Raw genomic sequence first — 20,699 nt, forward strand, 5'->3', positions numbered from 1 at the left:
CTTGTATAATTAAAAACTTTAAATTGCATTTTAACTGATGAGCTCAGAATAGGTGATCATGATAAAGTACATGTGCGATGCGGATGTAGTATGGTTGTGAACTATTACAATAATATGATTAATGACTGCCAGAGCCGTAGTTGTACGGCACGACTGTAAGGTCTCGGGTTCGATTCCCGGGTCGGGCAAAGGGATATTGGGTTTTGTACTTAGTATCAACCTGGTCTGGAATCTGTGCCCTATATAACGGTAGGGACCACCCCTATCATATCATGAGACGGAATAGCCACGGCGACAATTGGGTACACCAGTTACGTCCCTACCTTCCTCTTCAGGGATTAAAGGTGAATGGTGCTGAGTTGTGTGAGTGAGTGAAAACCTGTGCCACGTAAAAGTCCTGAATGCGTATGAAAATATATGCAGTTATATAGTATAGATTTTTTTTATTCCTTCAAATGACGAGCAGCTTGCCGTTCTCCTGATGGTAAGCGATACCACCGCCCATACACAGTAGAAACTCCATCCAACACCTTGAATTACAAAATATTGTTTGGTATCCCAATTCGCTGGCCATCCTGAGACATGAGATGTTAAGTCCCATTATGTCCAGTAGTTACACTGGCTACAATGTCCTTCAAACCGGAACATAACAGTGACCACACACTGCTGCTTGGCGGCAGAAATAGAAAATACAATAAATTGTTACTAACACAGCATGACATGCCAAGTAAGTGCAATCTTTTTTAAATGAAAAGTAAGGCACATATTTTCCAACTACCCAAAACATCAAAGTATCATTCAGTACTCTAGGTTAACGACGAGTCGGGAGTGATAAGATCTGAATTTGGTAACAGAGGCGAGGCCTTCGTGAATAGATGTCACTAGATGTTGTCAGCTCCGGTCGTGAGAAAGATCTTTCGCAGAATAAAAGTGTCGCGTGTATTCTGGGATAAAAATAGATATGGCCTGGTAAGTGGTATTATCCAAATATGTTCAGTATAATCTGTTCAGCAATTTTTGTGTTTTCTTCAAACATACAAGGCCAACAAACTTTTCGTTTACAATAGTATTAGGTGGTAAGATTGAAAGCTACACATCAAGCCTTTATCCACGAAGGGGTAGGCAGAAGTGCTAACAGGGTATCCACTTTACCCCAAGTGTGTTCCGTCCCATAATGTAATGTTGCCAGGCTACATATCGGATGCACTTTCCAGGCTTCGAGCTGAGAGTGAGAATAACCCAAATATCACTCTTACCGACCCGGGATTCGAACCCGGACCTCAGAAAGATGTACCACGCACGCTATACAACTAATATAGCCAGTAAAATTGTATACTCAATTTATATGGAAGTTAAAACTGAATTCAATACCGAGTTTGCTAATATTATGTCTAACAAGCAATGCCAACGCGGTAAAAAACAAAATGCTAATCTACAATACATTGATTAATTAAGCAATGAGATTTGTCACGTGGGCGGAGCATTGCTAAAGTTATTGAAATAAATTAGGCCCTTATTCACCTTACTTAGATAAGAACAAAGCAATACTATGATAATACGTCTGTTTCTCAGTTAGTTCAGCATGACAACCTTGGCAGGCGCAGGAACGGTTCCGCGCAGTTAGTGCAACAAGATACCCCGGGCCGTCCTGTATGCGTCGAAGAAGGCCACCGCGAATTTTGGTTGGTATGGTGTAAGGTACAGGGTTAGGGACTCGGTCCAATGCTCGCTCTGTGATATACTCCCGAGTGACATTGGTCCGTAAGACCGGTGAAACCAACATAACCGTTCCACTCAACTCCCTCCCTCCAAGTGGTGGTAGCAATGACGCGTTTTACCCCACGGGAAAAAAATAAGACAGCCTTTGCAGTAAGCAAACATAGGGAATTTGTTATTGGCTACTATTGAGATACAACTTACTTTAGTTAGCTGTCAGATAAAGCAAAATAGACTCAAAGAAAATAATGATATTGCGGACATTATGCGCTCAGGGGCAGTGTGCGTCCTTATAGTATTATTTGTGAATTCGGGTTGGTTTAGGTAATTATAATTTAACAAATAGTTGAAGCAATGATTATTGTTGACGCGAACATTAGACATTGAAATAAAACTATTTTGCGGATTTTATCACGGTTTTTAATATTATTATTTTCTCCCAACGTTTCCAATTTTTTTAAATTTTGTGTATTTGTAAAATGTAGGTAGATATTGTAACTTTGACTTTTCAGATGACCTACACCTCAGTCCGCATCGTCACCACGAAGGCTGCAGCCTTCGAAATATCATACAGTCGAATTGAGAACCTCCTCCTTTTTTGAAGTCGGTTAAAAATTATAATATAATAACTGCCTAAAATCCAAGAAACAGTTTTATTTCAATTTAAATAGTTAAAATAATCACCATATAAAACTACTAGTTATGAGGATATAAATATTATATAATGGGTGTGTTATTCTTTTTATTATATTCTGTATTGTAAACTTTCTGTATAGATTCGGTTAACACATACAAATTATGATTTTAATTATGACCTACTGATGCCTCTGCAAAAGGACAAAAACATACGATATCATTCGAGACATTTACTCAAATTACCGAATACTAGAATAATCGATAATGGAAACCGAATATAAACCTAACGTATCGTATCGCAACCGCGGCCACAATTCAAATAACATTCCGAAAATGTACGCCTTGACACAAAACTTCAAGGCAATTAATGCTCACAGCAAACGATTAATATAAAATGTATTTAGAGCCACGTTAGTTCTCTTCTTCAATTGTCGTTCTAATCCTGAAATGCTCGGTACACCAGGATCATTCCGAGAGGCCTATAGAGGAACCAGGAAGATCCTTTACTTCTGGAAAGGCTGACTAGACATATAGCTGGCATATCACGAACAACGGCCAGACTTCCTACGGGCTAAGTGCGGTAAAGGAGCCCTCGATATAGACCATAAACATACCGTTTTAATTTGGGGTTAACTCTACACACTATTTTTAGTACGAGCATGGCAGTCACCCCATTTCACGTAATGGTAAGTGGAGTGGGGTTCAGATAGACGACCATATTTACTGATGAAGAATTTATTCCTCACCAATTGACACAATTGGGTAATTGACAACTTTTTTAACATTTATCAAAAATGTATGTCACCCACATCTAGCGGCGAAACAATTTTCAAAATCCACTGAATAATAAATAAGTTATAAAACTTTGAAATTCGGGAGAAGTGGTAGTTGTCAATAAGAGTTATAGCAAACTATGACGTCACCGAGTATCAACAGGCAGAAAGCTGCGTACGTGAAAAGAGATAGCGCTATAATCCCACCACGCCGTTTTTCTCACAACAATATTTAAATTGTGTATAACTGCTTTATTTTCAAACAATTTTGAAGCTGATTTCACAGAATTTCTTTTCGTATTATTTAAGGTACATTATAAAATAATGTACAAAATCAAGCATATAAAAATACCGTATTATGCCAGCCTATTTGACATGCCCTTATCCTACTCTAATGTGGGTTCAGCCTACACTGTTTCGCACGTTAGAGTTGATTTTGTGTCCATGCGGATTGCGACCACAGGACACGAAGTGTTCTTACAATAGTATGCCACATAAATATGTCGCGTTTTAGGATCAGTCTGTGTATATTTAGTTTCGAACAGGCCGGCAGAATTGTGTCAATTGACGAGGCATCATCTCCTGTCAGCCATATCAGTAATCAGCAATATTTTATAGTTAACCCAATTAGTGCCCTATTTCTAAACACCAAACATAAACTTCCTATTGTGAGATATTCTCTCAGTAGCACCCTCTCAGTAGTAGAGGCCCAGCAGTGGGACAGTACACAATAGAGGGCTGGTAACATGTTCTCAGACCAGCGATCGAAATTGTTCATACCACGCGGTTCGTAACAATCAGTGTTGCAAACCGTTCCGGGCGGCCGCCTTCGACCGTCGACCTTACGCTGCGGATTTACACTGCTCTTACTAGCGTCTCCTGTTCCGAAACCTCCTGTTTCTCTTGCACAACGTCATTTATCGCGTCGTGAAAAATTAGACATATATTTGTATTATAAATCTGCTTAGCAGTGTTTTGACATTATGGCAAAAAATGGGTGTGTAGCAAGATTTATTGGGCGCAGTTTTCACGTACACTGCGCGGCAGCCTGCAATTTCTCTGGAACATCCATTCCTAACCAAATCATTTTTAACTCGCATAATTGCCCGACTCGGGAATCCAACACGGCCCACATATACTACTAAACCGAGAAGGCTAGCAATTTACAATTCAATCTAAACATGTTAAAACTCCGGCCAACATTTATATTGCTAACAAATTATCCTAAACCATTACTTGAACAACAAAAACAGTGTTAATGTGTTTCAAAAGGCCTAGTGTAGAAGGGCCAACAAATCCATGGCCGCTTGTGAAAGGATCTCAGAAATAAAACATATGTTATTATTTACACGATGCCAGTGACTAAGCTGTGATAGTAGAGTACTATTAATTGTTTAAATAAGAATTCTATTTTATCATTTTTAGTGTACATTTTGTAAGCTTAGAATTTCTTTAAATTATACTCTAATGAAATTATTGTAATTGTTTTATCATCTTATGAATTTTACTAAAAACCAAATATATTATGATTCAATGCAAATATGAACCAAAAAATATTTTGTTTAAAAAAAATCAAAGTGACGCAATATCGAACCATAAATGTTTAAATTCAAATGATATCCACCATTTTTAAAGGTAGTCGAGTGGCGCCCACTAGCTTACATTACTGGCATCGTCTATAACGCGTTTATTGAACTATTTACAATTATTAATATTTAATATGGCGATATAGATAATAAATCACATAATAAACTTATAAATATGAAATTACAACAAACAACGAAATAAATAATATACATTCATTCGTATTCATTCATTCTTAATATAGATGTTTTTTCCTTAGATTGATGATAGCACAATTTGCTATTTTCCTTGGACTTTTAGGGCATTACATTTGTTGCTCAGGCTCCAGAGACCCTTATAAAGATGGATTTACAGATATAGCGTACCTACTGGAGAAACTACGTCATCATACAAGGATAAAAATGATTACAGGGAGATGATAAGTGTGAATTATGTTTTTTTATCCGGGCACAGTAAAGTGCCTGACGAGAGACGATTCCCCTCGCCAGTCGACACAATTATGCCGGCCTGTTTGAACACAGGCTGAGCCCGGAACGCGACAGTCAAGTTGGCCACTATTGCTGGTTTTAAACTCTGGATATAGACGTTATCCGGCCGAATACAAATATCTTACCACCAAATAACGCTATCTCTCAACAAAGTAAACTTTGAACATGCTGGCATAATATTTACTGGGCATTATGACGCAAAATTTAATTATTTAAAGATTCATGCAATATATCTTCTGGGACGTCTAAACAGAGCAATCGCAATCAAACATAATTTCAAACATGAATACCAGTCTTACAACATATAATCTTAACCAAAATAAGATGGGAATGGATCTTCTATGTCCTTTGATTCTATGTCGAATTCTGTTTTCTCTGTCACGTAGTCTAGTGAGTTCAGTAAATCCATTTGTTTTTTATACGCCACATCTTCTGCCCTTGTAGTCTTCTTCTTTACTTCTGTCTTTATTTCTTTTGTCATGGTACTTATGTTTTCTTCTTTACTAGTGGCCTTTTTAGTTCTCGTTACCACTACAGGCGGTTTCGTAGTTTCTGCTTTCTGCTCTTCTTTGATATCTTTCTCGTAACTCTCGTCGATCCACTCTATCTTTTTGTCAGCAATTTCTGGTGACGTTTCTGTAGTTTTTGCAACTGTGACAGTTGCTTTAGCAGTAACTTGTGCAGTAGGATGCGTCGGTGGAGCTGTCGAAGAAACGAAAACAATAAAGTCACCAAGATCAGCCTTAAATATGTCATATTTCTTTTCTTGGACTCTTTCTTTTGTATTTGATTTATCTAATTTACTTTCGCTGTTATCGTTTATTTCTATTTTTCTATTTTATTATCATTTATTGCTTCTGAGTCGCTTTCTTTTAAATATTCAGGGATAGAATCAATTTTGCTGGTAACAGTATTAACATTATTTTCCATTCCTTCGCTCTCACTATCAACGGCACGTCTCGTATACATGAATTTATCTTCATAATCCTTATCTTCCTCGACAGCCTCTACAAATTTTTGGATTATCTAACCTCGATGTTACAACTTGTTTTTTTATTGTAGTTGTCTTTCTCGCCTTGCCTTTGACCCTCTTTATTTTTTCAGGAACGGTTCTTGTTGGAAATATAGCTGGTGTGTACTCTAGTACTTTTTTCTTTATCGGTTTAATATCCGGAGCGTTTTTTATAGCTTCTATAAGCATATCGATGCCGTCGTTTGCTGAAACGTAAGACAGTATTGCTAAAAGTTCTAGATATTTTCCGGTCTGGTGAACTTTATTGAGAAATGAATATTGCAAGTGTATACAGGCGTTACACTAACAATATTTAGTTTCAATAGACACCTCTCACTTCGAGTACTGGCGTCAGTTCGAGTCACGTCGTGCCGTGACTTTATGCTATTTATTTCCGACAAGTAAATATTATTAAACTACAATATCTTTTGCTGTCTATTCTAGATTGTTGCTAAAATTAGAACTCTTAGTATTTTTATTGAAAAGTATATGTATTTGCCTGCCTATGTAATGTGGTCCTGCAAAGGTATAGTTTACAATTGGATAAAATACTACTTAAGGACAAAAAAATTACAATATATTTGATTATATTTAGTAGCTATTTTATAAAAACTAAATGGTAACTTTCAAGTTTTATTATATTTAATGTATATATAAGTACATAAATATATATCTACACATTACAACCTACCATACTTACTTTAATACTGGATCGATAAATTATATCAGAAATTACCGCGATATACAAACACAGAATTCGTGTTTCGCAAGCTTAATTTCACAATGAACTCATTACTCGTCCTCTTTGTCAAATCTGATTGCGCTTTATTTTCACGGGATACTCACCAGGTGCTGCATCCAAAGAATAGTTCTGTTTCAACAAGTACTCCATTAACATCAACAAATATTCAACAGCGTCATTGTCTCTCATTACCTCTCTCTTCGTCCGAGAATTTATATTTTGAGCAAGTTGTGTCAATTTTCGTAAATTTGTTACTATATTTCTCGAAAAGTTATCTATGTTAGCCATATTCTTTAGTTCTCTGTCAACGCTTGCTGTCTTCTGATTGTCCTTTTTTAATTTCAGTTCAAACACAGTCATATAATCGTAGATCTTCTTAAAAAATGAGTTCTGTGTAATATCATATCTTATTAATAAATCTCTTAAATTTTGAAACGCTTCAGAGTTGCTAAATTTATGTTCTTACACCTCGTTGACTTTACGTTTTTAACATTTCTGTTGTTTTTCTTTAAAAGTGATATGATTTCGTTGAGTATTTTACCAAAATTTGCCACTGCGTGGATGAACTCTTGGGTGTTTTTCTTTATGTAGTCAATTTGTGTTGCTTGTGTCTGAGATAGTGACTTTGGTTTTAAATCGTTTATGTATGAATCACGTAGTATGATGTTGAGCTTATTAACGTCATCTTTCAAATTAGATTTTGGCTTATTTATGGTGTTTATAATTTGATTGTCCGTTGGAATATCGACGAGATGTAATAGACCTTTAATTATTTTTATTATTTTCAAAACCTTGTCAGTTTCAACGCCTAGTTGCGTCACTTTGGCGTCTAACAGTCTCCTATCTCTAGGATTTAGATTGCAGGAGCCAATATTTTCACAGAGCATGTTAATAGTGTATTGCTTTTCTAGAAGTATTTCAGTTTTTGATCTAGTCATGTTGGATTTACCTCTACGTAGTAAATTATTAAATAGATTTCTCATGTATTTGACCATATAATTTTTTTTGCTTCCTGATTTTGTTTTAGTTGTATTCTTATTAAATTCCTTCAATATATTTTTAAATATGCTTTGTAAATTACTGACTTTTTTGTTCAGGTATGTTGTATTTACACTATCTTTAATTATTCTTGGACTTAAAATAATTTTCCTTATTTTATTTCTCTTTGGCATATCGATCTTTCTTTTTATATCTTGAGAATAAACATTTGGCTTTAAATGAACGAATGTATTATTTCTAGATTTGTTGTTATTATAGAACATATTAATTTCTTTCTCTTTAAATTGTCCTATTTTGAAATATTTCTCCCTATCTTTTAAAAGTTTTATCTGGTACCATTTTTTGAATTTTAAATCATTGGCACCCGTCATATTGTTTAACAAATGTATAATATTTTCAGTAGCAATTTTAAAATCTGGAACATATTTCGTGATGTTCATAATTTGTCTCCATTTCTCACTTGTGGTATTATGCAGAGTTACATTGTTTTCTGGCTTTAGCGTATGCGTCATTAAAGGTGTATTAGTGGTCGAATCTATTTTAATGCTTGTTTGATCATCTGTCACTTCATAGAAGAACGTTGGTTCTGTCGTAATAGTAGTGGTGGGAATGGGACTAGTCGTAGTATCATTTGGAAGGCTGAAGGTACTTAAAAGCTTTCTTGGATTTTCAGTGGATGTCTCTTCTTCCTTTATAGGGATTATTTTATCTGACACGGTTACGTTCTCTGAAAGCAATAATTTTACCATCATTTAAAATTCATAAAATTTACTTCATTTTGAATATTGTTTTAAATACACTTATTTTACAAAGTCAATTTAAATTATACTTTAAATAGAACAAACCTTTAACAATTGGTACGACGCTAATGACTTTCAAATGTTCGCTATCATCAACTTCTCTCTTAGTTCGCGCAGTTTTTTTCTTATTAACATTATCTGTATTCACTTTGATCTGTTTCGCGCTTTGTCTAATTATAGTCGAAAACCTTTTCATCAGAGCCTTCTTGTCCTGTTTCTGTGTATTTGGCCGTTTCTTATCAACTGCTTTTAAGATCTTCGATGAATTTCCTTTCTTCACATCATTCTTCATCAGTTGTTGGACAGCTTTTAGCATTTGTTGAACTACAGCCTGAGCAAACTTCGGAGTAGTAGGCAATACTATTTGGTTTGGCCCGTTGTTTATTTTAATAGGCTTCCTTGCTACATCTTTCTTGATGATTTTCTTTTGAGGAACCTTCCTCCTTATTACCTTATTAGGTTTGCTTCTATTAATGTTTTTTGGATCTTTTTATTGATATTTTTGTGTGTTTGCGGCTGTCTTTTCGTCCGAGTATTGAGGATTGCTGGTTTCTTGATAACCTTTCTAATGATCTTTGGCGGCGGTTTAGCTATCGGCTTGATGGTGACGGCTTTACTTGTGTTGTTAGGTTTCACTTGTGTTTTCTGATGACTGTCCTTCTGTAGTTACCTTTGCGTTTCTTTGAAGGTTTCCTTGTAGTTTCTGTAAACAATTTATTTCTATGGCATAAAATACGTTTTGCAATTTACTATGGAAAGATACATTTCTTTCATGAAACCTTAGGGAACTAAAAGGAAAGCAAACATAAAATGGTTAATGGTGGATGTGTTGTAGATCTTACTGTCGCAGAAGCTGAGCACGTGGCAGTCCCAGCGGCCATTGGCGTCGCAGTCACACACCGTACAGCCGATGCACCAGTCCTCTACAAAAAAACCTTAGATTTAGTAATCATCCTGCTATTATTCGCCTCTATGTAGGATCGGTACAACATATGTATGCATATGTTTAAAATATTTTGAAGACTGATCCCTACCAAAAAACAATGTGAAAAACTGTTAGCTCCATTGTTGCCCCTGTTTATTATTTAAATTTTATCATATGAATAATTACGTTTAATGAAGAGTTCATCATATAATTATTTCTTATGTTTACGCGAATGTTAGACATTGAAATTAAACTAATTTTTGGATTCTATCGCGGTTTTTGTGTTTTATTTTTTCTCCCGTTTGTACTCGCCTGGTTAAGAATTTTAGCGCTAAAATTCTTAATCAGGCGGGTTTTATTAATATCAGCTCTTCAATAAATATAACAAATGTTAGGATAATGCTTCGAAATTACAATTGTATTGTAAAACATACATACCGGGTGGGCATCCGTCGCTGAAACTCGACTCAAAAGGCTTGCATTGTTCCGGCATATTTTTGTTGAATACTGAAAACATCCATAATGATTGGTATTGTATATTTTATTTAATAAAATTAAAACGCAAAACAGATTACAATCAAAATTAAAGCTAATTATAAAATATACAAGCATAAAAAACTAGATTGTATTCCTAAACATTGCGCCCTTATACTAGTTATTTACTTAAAGTGCGGACTTAGATAAATTAAGACTATTGTGTACTGTGTATAGTCAAAAGTTGAAACAAGAAAGTAGTATAAGTGTAACTTAAAAAAAAATTACTAACTATTGCGGGTAAATATTAATTGTTTGTCAGATAGAAGATATCTTCAGCAAGCGTAATGTGCTATGTAATGAGTTTGACCTATCTGACAATTCAGATGTAAGAAATAAAGAAGGGCTTACCGTCTCTAGTGGCGTCGCGGAAAAATACGTCACCAAGTCCAATGCCGCGACGGATTCTAGTATCCCTGAAAAAGGTCATTAACATTTTTAAAAATTCACCCGTATTAAAATCTTTGTCTCCTTACATAAACACCGAAACAAACTTTGTATATTAAAAATAGACTTTAATTTTGAAGATCTATGTAAAAGGTCTCCTCACATTACACAAAAGGTGTGTAACAAAAATGTACTACGCTTAAAGGTTTTTAAACATAAAAAGAATAATATTTTAAAGTTTTTGTCACAATTAGCTGCACAGCGTTCCGACTATACGAAGAATCAGACCCTTTATAAACTATTTTTACCTTTCATTTCTTACCTTCTCCCTACGTGATGGTGATGGTACTTCTCAACATCACATCTCCAGTCTTCCCGCCTCCAACAAGTAGCTGTACCGTCATTCTGGCAGAAGCAGAGGAAACACGGCCCTAAACCCAATGAGTTAGGAGCGAGCTCCCTCTGCACGAAGTAGCCCACGTCTGGACACGTCTGCACGTATTTTATTGTGAAGTTCTTTTGGGTTTGGGAAGCTGCAAAAGGATATGATGATGAATGGTCAGAAAATTAAAATAACCTCTGTACGTGATGCCTTCGTTTAGAGCGGGTGAAAAAACGCAATATTTTTTTCAGTAACTAATTATTTTTTTCACAATTATTATTTGTAGCCAATGACGATGTACTTATTCCCTTTCATAAGTGACAAAAATCTCAACAATGATTACGTGTTGAGCTAACCTACATATTTTACTCTATTATTAATTACTAGCTTCCGCTCGCAGCTTCGCCCGCGTGGATTTCGGACTTCAAAAATGGAGCCGGTCGCGAACGTTCGAGAATGTTCGTTTTACGAAGCTACTCGCTAGGTGATTCGCTAGCCTCTAGGTGCCAAGCAAGCCGCCTGCCTGTGCGTTCGCGACCTTATATACTTAGTCTGGCCATAAATACTGTTACACTTAATTATAAAAAAATATTACATTTGAATTTCGAATCTGTCATTTTTATACGATTGTTCATTGTGTTTTCTCATTTTGGCGCCAATACATTGTAAAATATTTTGCGATATTAAAATGGTGTGGGGTGATAAAGAGAACCGAATCGCTGTGATAGCATTACACAAAGTAGGTATGGAGCCAAATGCAATTTTTAAAACTCTCCATACACTTGGTATTAGTAAAATGTTTGTGTACCGGGGCTATTAATAGGTACAATGAGACCTCCTCTGTTTGTGACAGAAAAAGATCTGGCCGTCCACGTAGTGTTCGTACGAAAAAGGTGGTCAAAGCAGTAAGGGAAAGAATTCGAAGAAATCCTGTCCGAAAGCAAAAGATTTTATCTCGGGAAATGAAGATAGCACCTAGAACCATGTCGCGTATTTTAAAAGATGACTTAGGACTTGCAGCCTATAAGAGACGCACTGGCCATTTCTTAACTGATAATTTAAAGAAGAATAGGGTGGTAAAATCGAAACAACTACTGAAGCGGTACGCAAAGGGAGGTCACAGAAAAATTTTGTTTACGGATGAGAAAATTTTTACAATTGAGCAACATTTTAACAAACAAAATGACCGTATTTATGCTCAAAGCTCTAAGGAAGCTTCCCAATTAGTCGACAGAGTGCAACGTGGACATTATCCGACTTCAGTGATGGTTTGGTGGGGTGTTAGCTATGAAGGAGTGACTGAGCCATATTTTTGTGAAAAGGTATCAAAACATCGGCACAAGTGTATCAAGATACCATTCTTGAGAAGGTAGTTAAGCCCCTTAACATCACCATGTTCAATAACCAAGTATGGTCCTTCCAGCAAGACTCGGCGCCGGGTCATAAAGCTCGGTCCACGCAGTCTTGGTTGGAATCGAACGTTTCGGACTTCATCAGAGCTGAAGACTGGCCGTCGTCTAGTCCCGATCTTAATCCGCTGGATTATGATTTGTGGTCAGTTTTAGAGAGTACAGCTTGCTCTAAACGCCATGATAATTTGGAGTCCCTAAAACAATCTATACGATTGGCAGTGAAGAATTTTCCCATGGAAAGAGTGCGTGCTTCTATTGATAACTGGCCTCATCGTTTAAAGGACTGTATTGCAGCCAATGGAGACCACTTCGAATAAGCTTTTATATTTTTAATTGTTTTATATTTATGTATTAAACTGACACACTGTAAAACTAATAAATGTTATTTGCAGTTAACAATTTACATTTTTCTTTATTACAATATTTATGGCAAGACTAGGTATATACAAAAATAATCCTTATAGCATGAATCAGTATTCACGCATGATGGCTTATTATTAGCGTATTTCATGTATAACTTTGGTGTTTCTATACCGATTTCTATGAGTCTTTTTTATGGAATATTTAATAATGTTAACTTTTATAATTAGGGATGACTGAGAGTGTTATAAACGTAAGAGTAGACAAATATAATGAGAAAGCTCCGAACTGCTAAGCTATCGGGAGTTACACGTGTTATTGTGAGTCAACCATAAAAGATAGACATATGCTGTGGTGGGATATTTTTACATAATTTTAAGGAGAACATTTCCGTCATACATGATTTCTGTGTAGCTTTAACCATTAAGCTTGCACACGCGACGGAAGCTTAAAAATGGAGTAACTTCTCCCGTTTTCCCAACATTTCCCTTCACTGCTCTGCTCCTATTAATTGTAGCGTGATGAAAAGTATACTATAACCAGCACAGGAGTATGACAAATAATTGTACCAAGTTTCGTTAAAATCCGTTGAGTAGTTTTTGTTTCTATAACGGTTATACAGACAGACAGACAGACAGACAGACAGACAGGCAGACAAAAATTTTACTAATTGCATTTTTGGCATCAGTATTGATCCCTAATCACCCCCTGATAGTTATTTTGGAAATATATTTCATGTACAGAATTGACCTCTCTACAGATTTATTATAAATATAGATATAGATAAAAGATTAGCCTTTCTTGCTATCAAATTCCCTAAAACACTGTGACGATTCATAGCACCTAGCGCCACCTGTACGACTCCAGTGCCATCTATTTAAAAACCAGATTAAATCTTCTATTATTTCCCATACGAACAAATTAGCGGGATAAAAGTAGCCTGCGTTAGTCCAGGACATCGTCTCTCCGTCTGTCAAATTTCATCCTAATCCTTTAAACTGTTATTGCCTTTACTTAACAAACATCCAAAAATGTTCATAAACTTTCCCTTTTATTATATTAGGAAGAAGATATCTACCTAATTTCCCAAACAAACTGGCGAAACGAACGATACTTAAAGCCTAAATATATTTAAACTCGATGCACGAATGAAATCGCCAAGTCATTAGAACTACGCCAATCTGTCAGAGGATCTATCGCTTATAATATAACTATAATATATAATTTTTAACTAAAGATCTTTAAGTAACGCGTAAGGTAATGAAAATGCAATCGCCTAACAATTATAAAGGCAGACAAAACAAACCCGTTGGTGTTACGTAATCTAAAACAGAGCTAGGTTTCATATGACGTGAGTAACGTACGAATAAGTGTAACAAACAATTCAACTGAGATCATCCATTACCAAACTATTTAGGTTAAACTATCCTGATGAAACTATATTTTACAATTTTTTTTTATTTAGGACACATGCTGAATACAATCAAAACATATAAAAATGACTATTTACTTCCCAAATCATGACTATTACAAACGATGTATTAATATTTAATTTTAATAAGTGTAAAGATTAGACAAAACTGCCAACTTAAGTCCTTTTTAATACAATATTAAAATTCTATACTTAATTCTTAATGTTTTAAAACACTGTTAGACGTAAACTTATTATAAACTTTGCAGAGTTGCTGTTTATCTACATATATAAAAATGAATCCCTATTTCCTTTGGTCACGCCATCACGCGTGAACGGCTGGACCGATTTCACAATTTTTTTTTTGTTGTGTTTGGTATTGTCAGGAGAAGGATCTTATGAAAGAAAATGAAGGACGTGGAGCGGAACGTTAGAAAATTTAAGAAAAAATAATTTCAGCGATTAACAGAATGCGCGCTGCAAATTCATAGTTAAACAGAACAAGTTTTGTCGAATCAGCTAGTAATATAAAATTGTATGATGTCACTATGATAGGAAGTAGATAACTAATGTTTCCAATAGTTGTAAATATTAGCTAATATTTGAGTATTATTGCTGGTAAGGACAGATTCGTATTCCCAGAGACACGGCGAGCATTCATTGATGGTCCCATCGCAAGTTAAAAATATTTTATTTTAATATTATAAATTGTAAAAATTGCTACCGCAGGACAGGTTTTACAAAAGGTTCTCTCCGGCGGGGAATCGAACCCCGGTCTCCCGCGTGACAGGCGGGGATACTGACCACTATACTACCGAAGACTTGAAAATACTGACAAATTTAGTTATATAAATAATCAATTATGATATAATAGTAATAAAATAAAAAAAATAATTATTAAAAAAAATCCTAAGATTCCATAAACCATGATCTGAAACCAGACAATAATATTTTCTTTACCAGTAAAATAATACAAAACTAATTTTATAAAACTTAATCACAAGAATAGTCGCTTGGTTGTGAATAGCATCATATAATGATCACCAACATTACAACTTCGATCTACATAGAAACATTACAAGTCTCATGATTAATAATAACACTGGATAACCAAAACTACAGTGCTTTGCATCTGCTTGGCGACTGACAAGACTTCACTCCACATGCTAGTCCAGAAGAAATCCTTAGATCTCACAATAAAACTGACACAGTTCTGAAACATTATTAGATGAGGTATCGAGGCGCGAAGAAGTAACGGATGGAGAACAAGATAAATCCAAATGGATAACAACAGCATCGACTCGCATCTACATAACTATTGTATCCCATTGGAGAAGGCAATGACTTCACATTTCATAAAGGTGGTCTCTTAGCAGGCTCTGGATAGTACTTCTTAGTCTACTTCAATTGATCCCCTGGCAGACACAACCGTACACACAATTATGGTAAATCCTATCGATTCCTTAGTGATGTTCTTTAGGTCAAGTCACTAGTCAGTATTTAGTAGTCAGTGGTCAGTAAGAAAAACCAGGTTATACTAACTACCGAAGAATGCAATATCCCACATCATTCCAGATAACTATTTCCTTTACACTTTCATGTTTTCAATACTGTAATGTCTTATAAAAGATTTAGTGCAGTATTTGCCTATATTTCATCATGCATCATCAGATATTCTTATTTTATTGCTGTGAATGCCGAGACTAACTTGCTGTTCGCCTGATGGTAAGTAATACGACCGCCCATAAAGAGTAGAAACACCATCCAATGTCTTGAATTACAAAGTATTGTTCGGTGTTCCAATGCCATCCTGAGACTTGAGATGCTAAGTCTTATTATGTCCAGTAGTTACACTGGCTACAATGTCATACATTCAAGAACACCAGCATCTGCTTTCCTTTCATAGACGTATATTATTGGTCGATTGTTATTACGCATTATTTTCCACAATTCGTTTGAGCTCCGTTATAGAACTTACCTGCAGTGTAAGCCTGAAGTAACAGCAACAACGGTAACATGGTCAAATTCGATGATCGACTGATTAGACGAGCGAGCTGCCGTGCCGCCGCGAGGGTGTTTACAAACATTGGAGGAAATACAGCACGATGGCAGGTGCGGAGTTAGGGGATGTAAGCTTGAGTCCCAATTTATGTGGAGGAATTGAGTATGAAGAAACTTAGATGAACAGTGAAAGGAAAGGGTCCAAAGATGCTTTGAATAATTAAATATTTGGTCTTAAAGGAATACAGATCTTTTATCCCGAAAAATGCATAGTGCCGAAATAAAATATTAAATGCTTACAGATTACTTTTTGCTGTTTCACGTTGGGAACATTCTGTTTCCAAAATAAATAATTCGTAAAACAATTAAAGATGGCAAGCTACAAAAATCAATAATTAAGTACAAAACAAAAATGCTAATCAGATACCGGAAATATAATTCGCACGAGTCAAAAGATTCTCTCCGGCGGGGAATCGAACCCCGGTCTCCCGCGTGACAGGCGGGGATACTGACCACTATACTACCGAAGACTAGAGAATACTGACATATTAGAATGTCAGTTCATTAACTTTCAATTTATATCCATTTGCAAAATCATCGTCTGCCAACGATGGAGCCACAATCTAAAAATTGAATTGAATTGAATATCCATTTGTCACGTTTAAGCCAATTTGCTCCGTGTGGTTCATAAGTGACAGATTGGCGAAGAATAAGGCGCTGTGTTGAAAACCCTGGTGTAAAAACTCTGCCTACATCACTTGCTCCACGCCATAAGCATGTATGTCTTAAGTAAGCAACATAATTTTCCTACAAGGAATTACCAAACCTCAAATTCTATCATATGAATGCAAATAGTGTTATTACTATCTCTGGCTGTTAATATGTCTCTCCTTTGAGTAAAATCTCAAGTAGGTATTTAATGTGTTGAGTTACTTAATACGCCAAACTTAAGTAATCATTTATGAGCTTATGCTCTATTACTGCCTCCAAGCAGCAGTGTGTAGTCCTTATTGTGGTCCGGTTTGAAGACCTTTGTAGCCAATGTCTAAGGATGGCAAGCGCAGTGGAATATCAAATAATACTTTTAATTCAAGGTGTTGAATGGTGTTTCTATTGTTCAAGCTCGTCTCGTCTTTCAAAACTATAAAAAGTTAACTAGACGCTGTTTCATAAACAAAACCTTACATTTTCATAGATCAACGTCATCTCATCAATGCAGTGGCAATGTGTTTGAGCGGAAAGGGAATATGGTTGATATCTATGAAAAAAAAAATGTTTTGAAGGAACCATCAAAGTAGTTTTGAATTAAAATTGCGTTAGATATACCAATAAAGCCTATCACATGTTACTATTGACAAAGTCTGTGAAATAGTTTACTACGTCCTTACCTAACCCGTTATCAATAAAGGCGTGAACATGTGGTACTCCTCCAAATCCGTCCCATCGTCTGGTAACAATATCTTAAGTAAACAGCGCGTTAAACGTCGTTTCGCCGCCATGTTGCGTGCTTGCTTGCTCGTCTGTTCGCTCGTGTCCGGTAAGTTTACTGCAATTTTGGAATAACTTGCATTTTACATTGTTTTCTGTTTATCATCCGCAGGAAGTATCATTTGCCGAATTCCAGCTTTAATGTTTGTCTGATCTAATATATTGTACCAAACTTGAAATATTCTTGCGAAATTTTGTATTTCTGATTGATTCATATCAGTGATACCAAGATTATTATATTCTTATATTACAATTATGAGAACCAAAATATATCAGGATGCAAAAATCAATAAAACAAAACCTCTCCGGCGGGGAATCGAACCCCGGTCTCCCGCGTGACAGGCGGGGATACTGACCACTATACTACCGAAGACTTGCGGAAAACAGCCAAATAGAAGTTAGCTTAGCTTAGCTCTTATTAACTATAATTGTGTTTTATGCAATTACTGCTGCAGCCTTTGTAATATGTAAATCGTGTACAGCGTATTGTGTGCTGATGCTTTTTACCCCTTTGCCGAATGCCATTGCCCATTGTCCAATTACACGTCACACTGACAGACCCTAATATTGACACAGCCACGGACTCTGAAACTCGCATTGACACCTACAAAACTGACGTAGACCCTGAAGCTAACCCTGGCAATGTTCTTTACTCTCAGATACTAAACTATTCAAAATACGCATACCTTCTTCCAGGAACCGAGCTCTCATTTCAATATCAGCCCTATCGTCGAAGCAATGAGCCTTGTAAGATATGCTATGGGGAAGACTGCCTGCAGATGAACCAGGCAAGGTGCGAGTACTACGTGGAAACAGATGAGATACTGCATGAAGAAAAGATCGAGGAAGTTGATAATCATGAGATGAGGGAGGAAGTAGATCGATTGATGTACCGGTTTATGGAGAAAGGTGATTTATTTATTGATTTATTTAAGGACCTCCAACGTAGGATGCACGGCTTATAATAAATACAATGTCGTAGTATTTGTACAATTAGCAATGTGACGTGCCTCTTCAATTATAGGAGACCACAGCATGCAAATTTATATATTAATACAGCGGCAAAAATAATAATAAGGTTATTCACAATCTAGATGTTCTTAGACGTATTTAGAGACTTAAAGCTTTAAGGACTATAATTTAGGATTTACGGATGCCTAGCACAAAATGAATGCAGACTTTTATAGTGATACCTTCTGAGACTAATAATGAAATCTTAAAATGGTGGAAAATTAATGAGGATTTTTACCAAATTAATCATTTGAAATTATCATATTTGTTACAGCATCTGATGCCAACACTGAATGTATACCACTAGTATCTCAATATACGGATTGCACTAAAGGTAAGTAATATTAGATCCTTCGGTCTACTCCTAGATGATTGTACATAGGATATTTATATCTGCTCAGACCTTCCATACTGGCCTATATAAGTTAGTCGCGTTTCGGGATCAGCCCGTGTATATCTGGCTTCAAACAGGCGGGCATAATAAAATAAAATAAAATTGCCTGAGTTGTGATCTCTCGTCTGTCGATCTATCTTGCCCCTACTCCCCTAATCATTAAATGCAGTAATCTCACTTTGCCGTATAAAATTATTATGTAATCTTGTAATACGAATTGCATCTTGTGGCTGCATTGTGATACGATTATTTAATATGTCTCATTTAACAAGTCTTCGGTAGTATAGTGGTCAGTATCCCCGCCTGTCACGCGGGAGACCGGGGTTCGATTCCCCGCCGGAGAGAAACCTTTTAAATTTTCATTTTTAATGTTTACCCTTATTTTAAAAATATTCTTTATATCTTTGTAACTTATCTGAAAGTGTGTGTAGTCTACCAATCCGCACTAAGCGAGCGTGGTGGTCTAAAGGCAAAACCCTGTCAATAGTAGAGGACTAAGGAGGCCCGTGTTGAGCAATGGACAGCTGGTATTATAACATTTCCTTTTCGGGACTTAATTTTAAGAGAAAGTTCATTCTTATATTTTCAATCTCAGAAAACATATGTGTCGGTTGCAAGACTTGCAGCTGTGACCTTAGCGGCAGCTGGAACTGCACCACGGTGAGCCGGTGCCGAGCTGACGTCGTCACCGACATCGACCATCGCATGCTAGTCTTCATCATTGAGAATCTTATGAACGGTAGGTTTATCCATGATTTAAATCTATATATAAAAATGAATCCCTATTTCCCTTGGTCACGCCATCACGCGTGAACGGCAGGACCGACTTCACTATTTTTTTTGTAGTGTTTGTTATTGCGCGGAAAATTTGAAAATTTAAGAAAACTTAATATTAATTTTATAGAACTGTCAATTATTTGAAATAACTGTCAGCGATTGACAGAATGCGCGCTGCAAATTCATAGTTAAGACGGGACAACGCCTGTCGGGTCAGCTAGTAAAATAATATAATAAACAAGTATTAGAGCCTTTTCATAGTGAACAGCCATATTTTGCCAGATATTTGAGAGCATACATTTTATTAGTGTGACTTTAATAATAGTATTTACTCAGAAAGAAACAAACCCTTAAAGCTGGAAAAATTGTGTGTTGTTATTTTGGATTTAATAGTTTCTCAGTGGAGTTCTCTTTAACAAATATCTTCTAAATTAAGAGTAAATATTATAAGGATTATTGTGCCAATAACATTTTACGAATAATAATGCGCACGCTTTTGTCATGGCTTAAATAAAATCACTAATAAAATATAAGAAACCCCAAAAAATTCACAGCTCAAACTAACAAGAGGACAAAACGGAACACAGAGGAAAATCTAAACAAACTGACCACGAATAAAATAAGTTTTGCACAAATTTCACAATGGATGTTTGGAGTACCACCTTTAAACTCAAAAGAAACAACACAAAACAGTGCTATCTCATCGGCTACTGAAAATATAAATAATATTACTTCATTTACAGGTAAGACAATTATTATAATATTTTTTTTTATAAATTCAAGGCACCTAAATTTACTATAACTATTATAAATTGTATAAACAAACTAAATCTTAAACGTAAAATTTCATCTCACTATCTTTATCCC

The 20,699-nt window shown here is 35.8% G+C and overlaps 2 protein-coding genes and 4 non-coding genes across 6 annotated transcripts; 2 read left to right on the top strand and 4 right to left on the bottom strand.

Moving 5' to 3' along the window:
- Window positions 1-9,382: 9,382 nt before the first annotated feature.
- Window positions 9,383-16,221, bottom strand: LOC119191939. The gene is made up of 6 exons (XM_037445793.1): window positions 16,140-16,221; window positions 10,919-11,129; window positions 10,561-10,625; window positions 10,114-10,182; window positions 9,593-9,673; window positions 9,383-9,453 (listed from the first exon to the last, which is right to left on the bottom strand). Exons 1-6 carry the CDS (start codon window positions 16,177-16,179, stop codon window positions 9,383-9,385), a joined length of 537 nt encoding a protein of 178 aa, XP_037301690.1. The 5' UTR covers window positions 16,180-16,221.
- On the bottom strand, window positions 14,911-14,982 carry Trnad-guc. Its single transcript has one exon. It is a non-coding gene; the product is annotated as a tRNA-Asp (tRNA).
- Window positions 16,222-16,620: 399 nt separating the features above from the next.
- Window positions 16,621-16,692, bottom strand: Trnad-guc. The gene has a single exon. It is a non-coding gene; the product is annotated as a tRNA-Asp (tRNA).
- An 886-nt stretch (window positions 16,693-17,578) lies between these two features.
- On the top strand, window positions 17,579-20,615 carry LOC119191940 (the record flags this gene model as incomplete). The annotated part of the gene is made up of 5 exons (XM_037445794.1): window positions 17,579-17,699; window positions 18,347-18,559; window positions 18,936-18,995; window positions 19,651-19,794; window positions 20,387-20,615. Coding segments are annotated over exons 1-5 (767 nt in total), but the record flags the coding sequence as incomplete, so codon positions are not given.
- On the bottom strand, window positions 17,952-18,023 carry Trnad-guc. Its single transcript has one exon. It is a non-coding gene; the product is annotated as a tRNA-Asp (tRNA).
- Trnad-guc lies at window positions 19,328-19,399 on the top strand. The gene has a single exon. It is a non-coding gene; the product is annotated as a tRNA-Asp (tRNA).
- Window positions 20,616-20,699: the final 84 nt, after the last annotated feature.

The sequence above is a fragment of the Manduca sexta genome, unplaced genomic scaffold, assembly GCF_014839805.1.
Source record: "Manduca sexta isolate Smith_Timp_Sample1 unplaced genomic scaffold, JHU_Msex_v1.0 HiC_scaffold_214, whole genome shotgun sequence".
NCBI lineage: Eukaryota > Metazoa > Arthropoda > Insecta > Lepidoptera > Sphingidae > Manduca > Manduca sexta.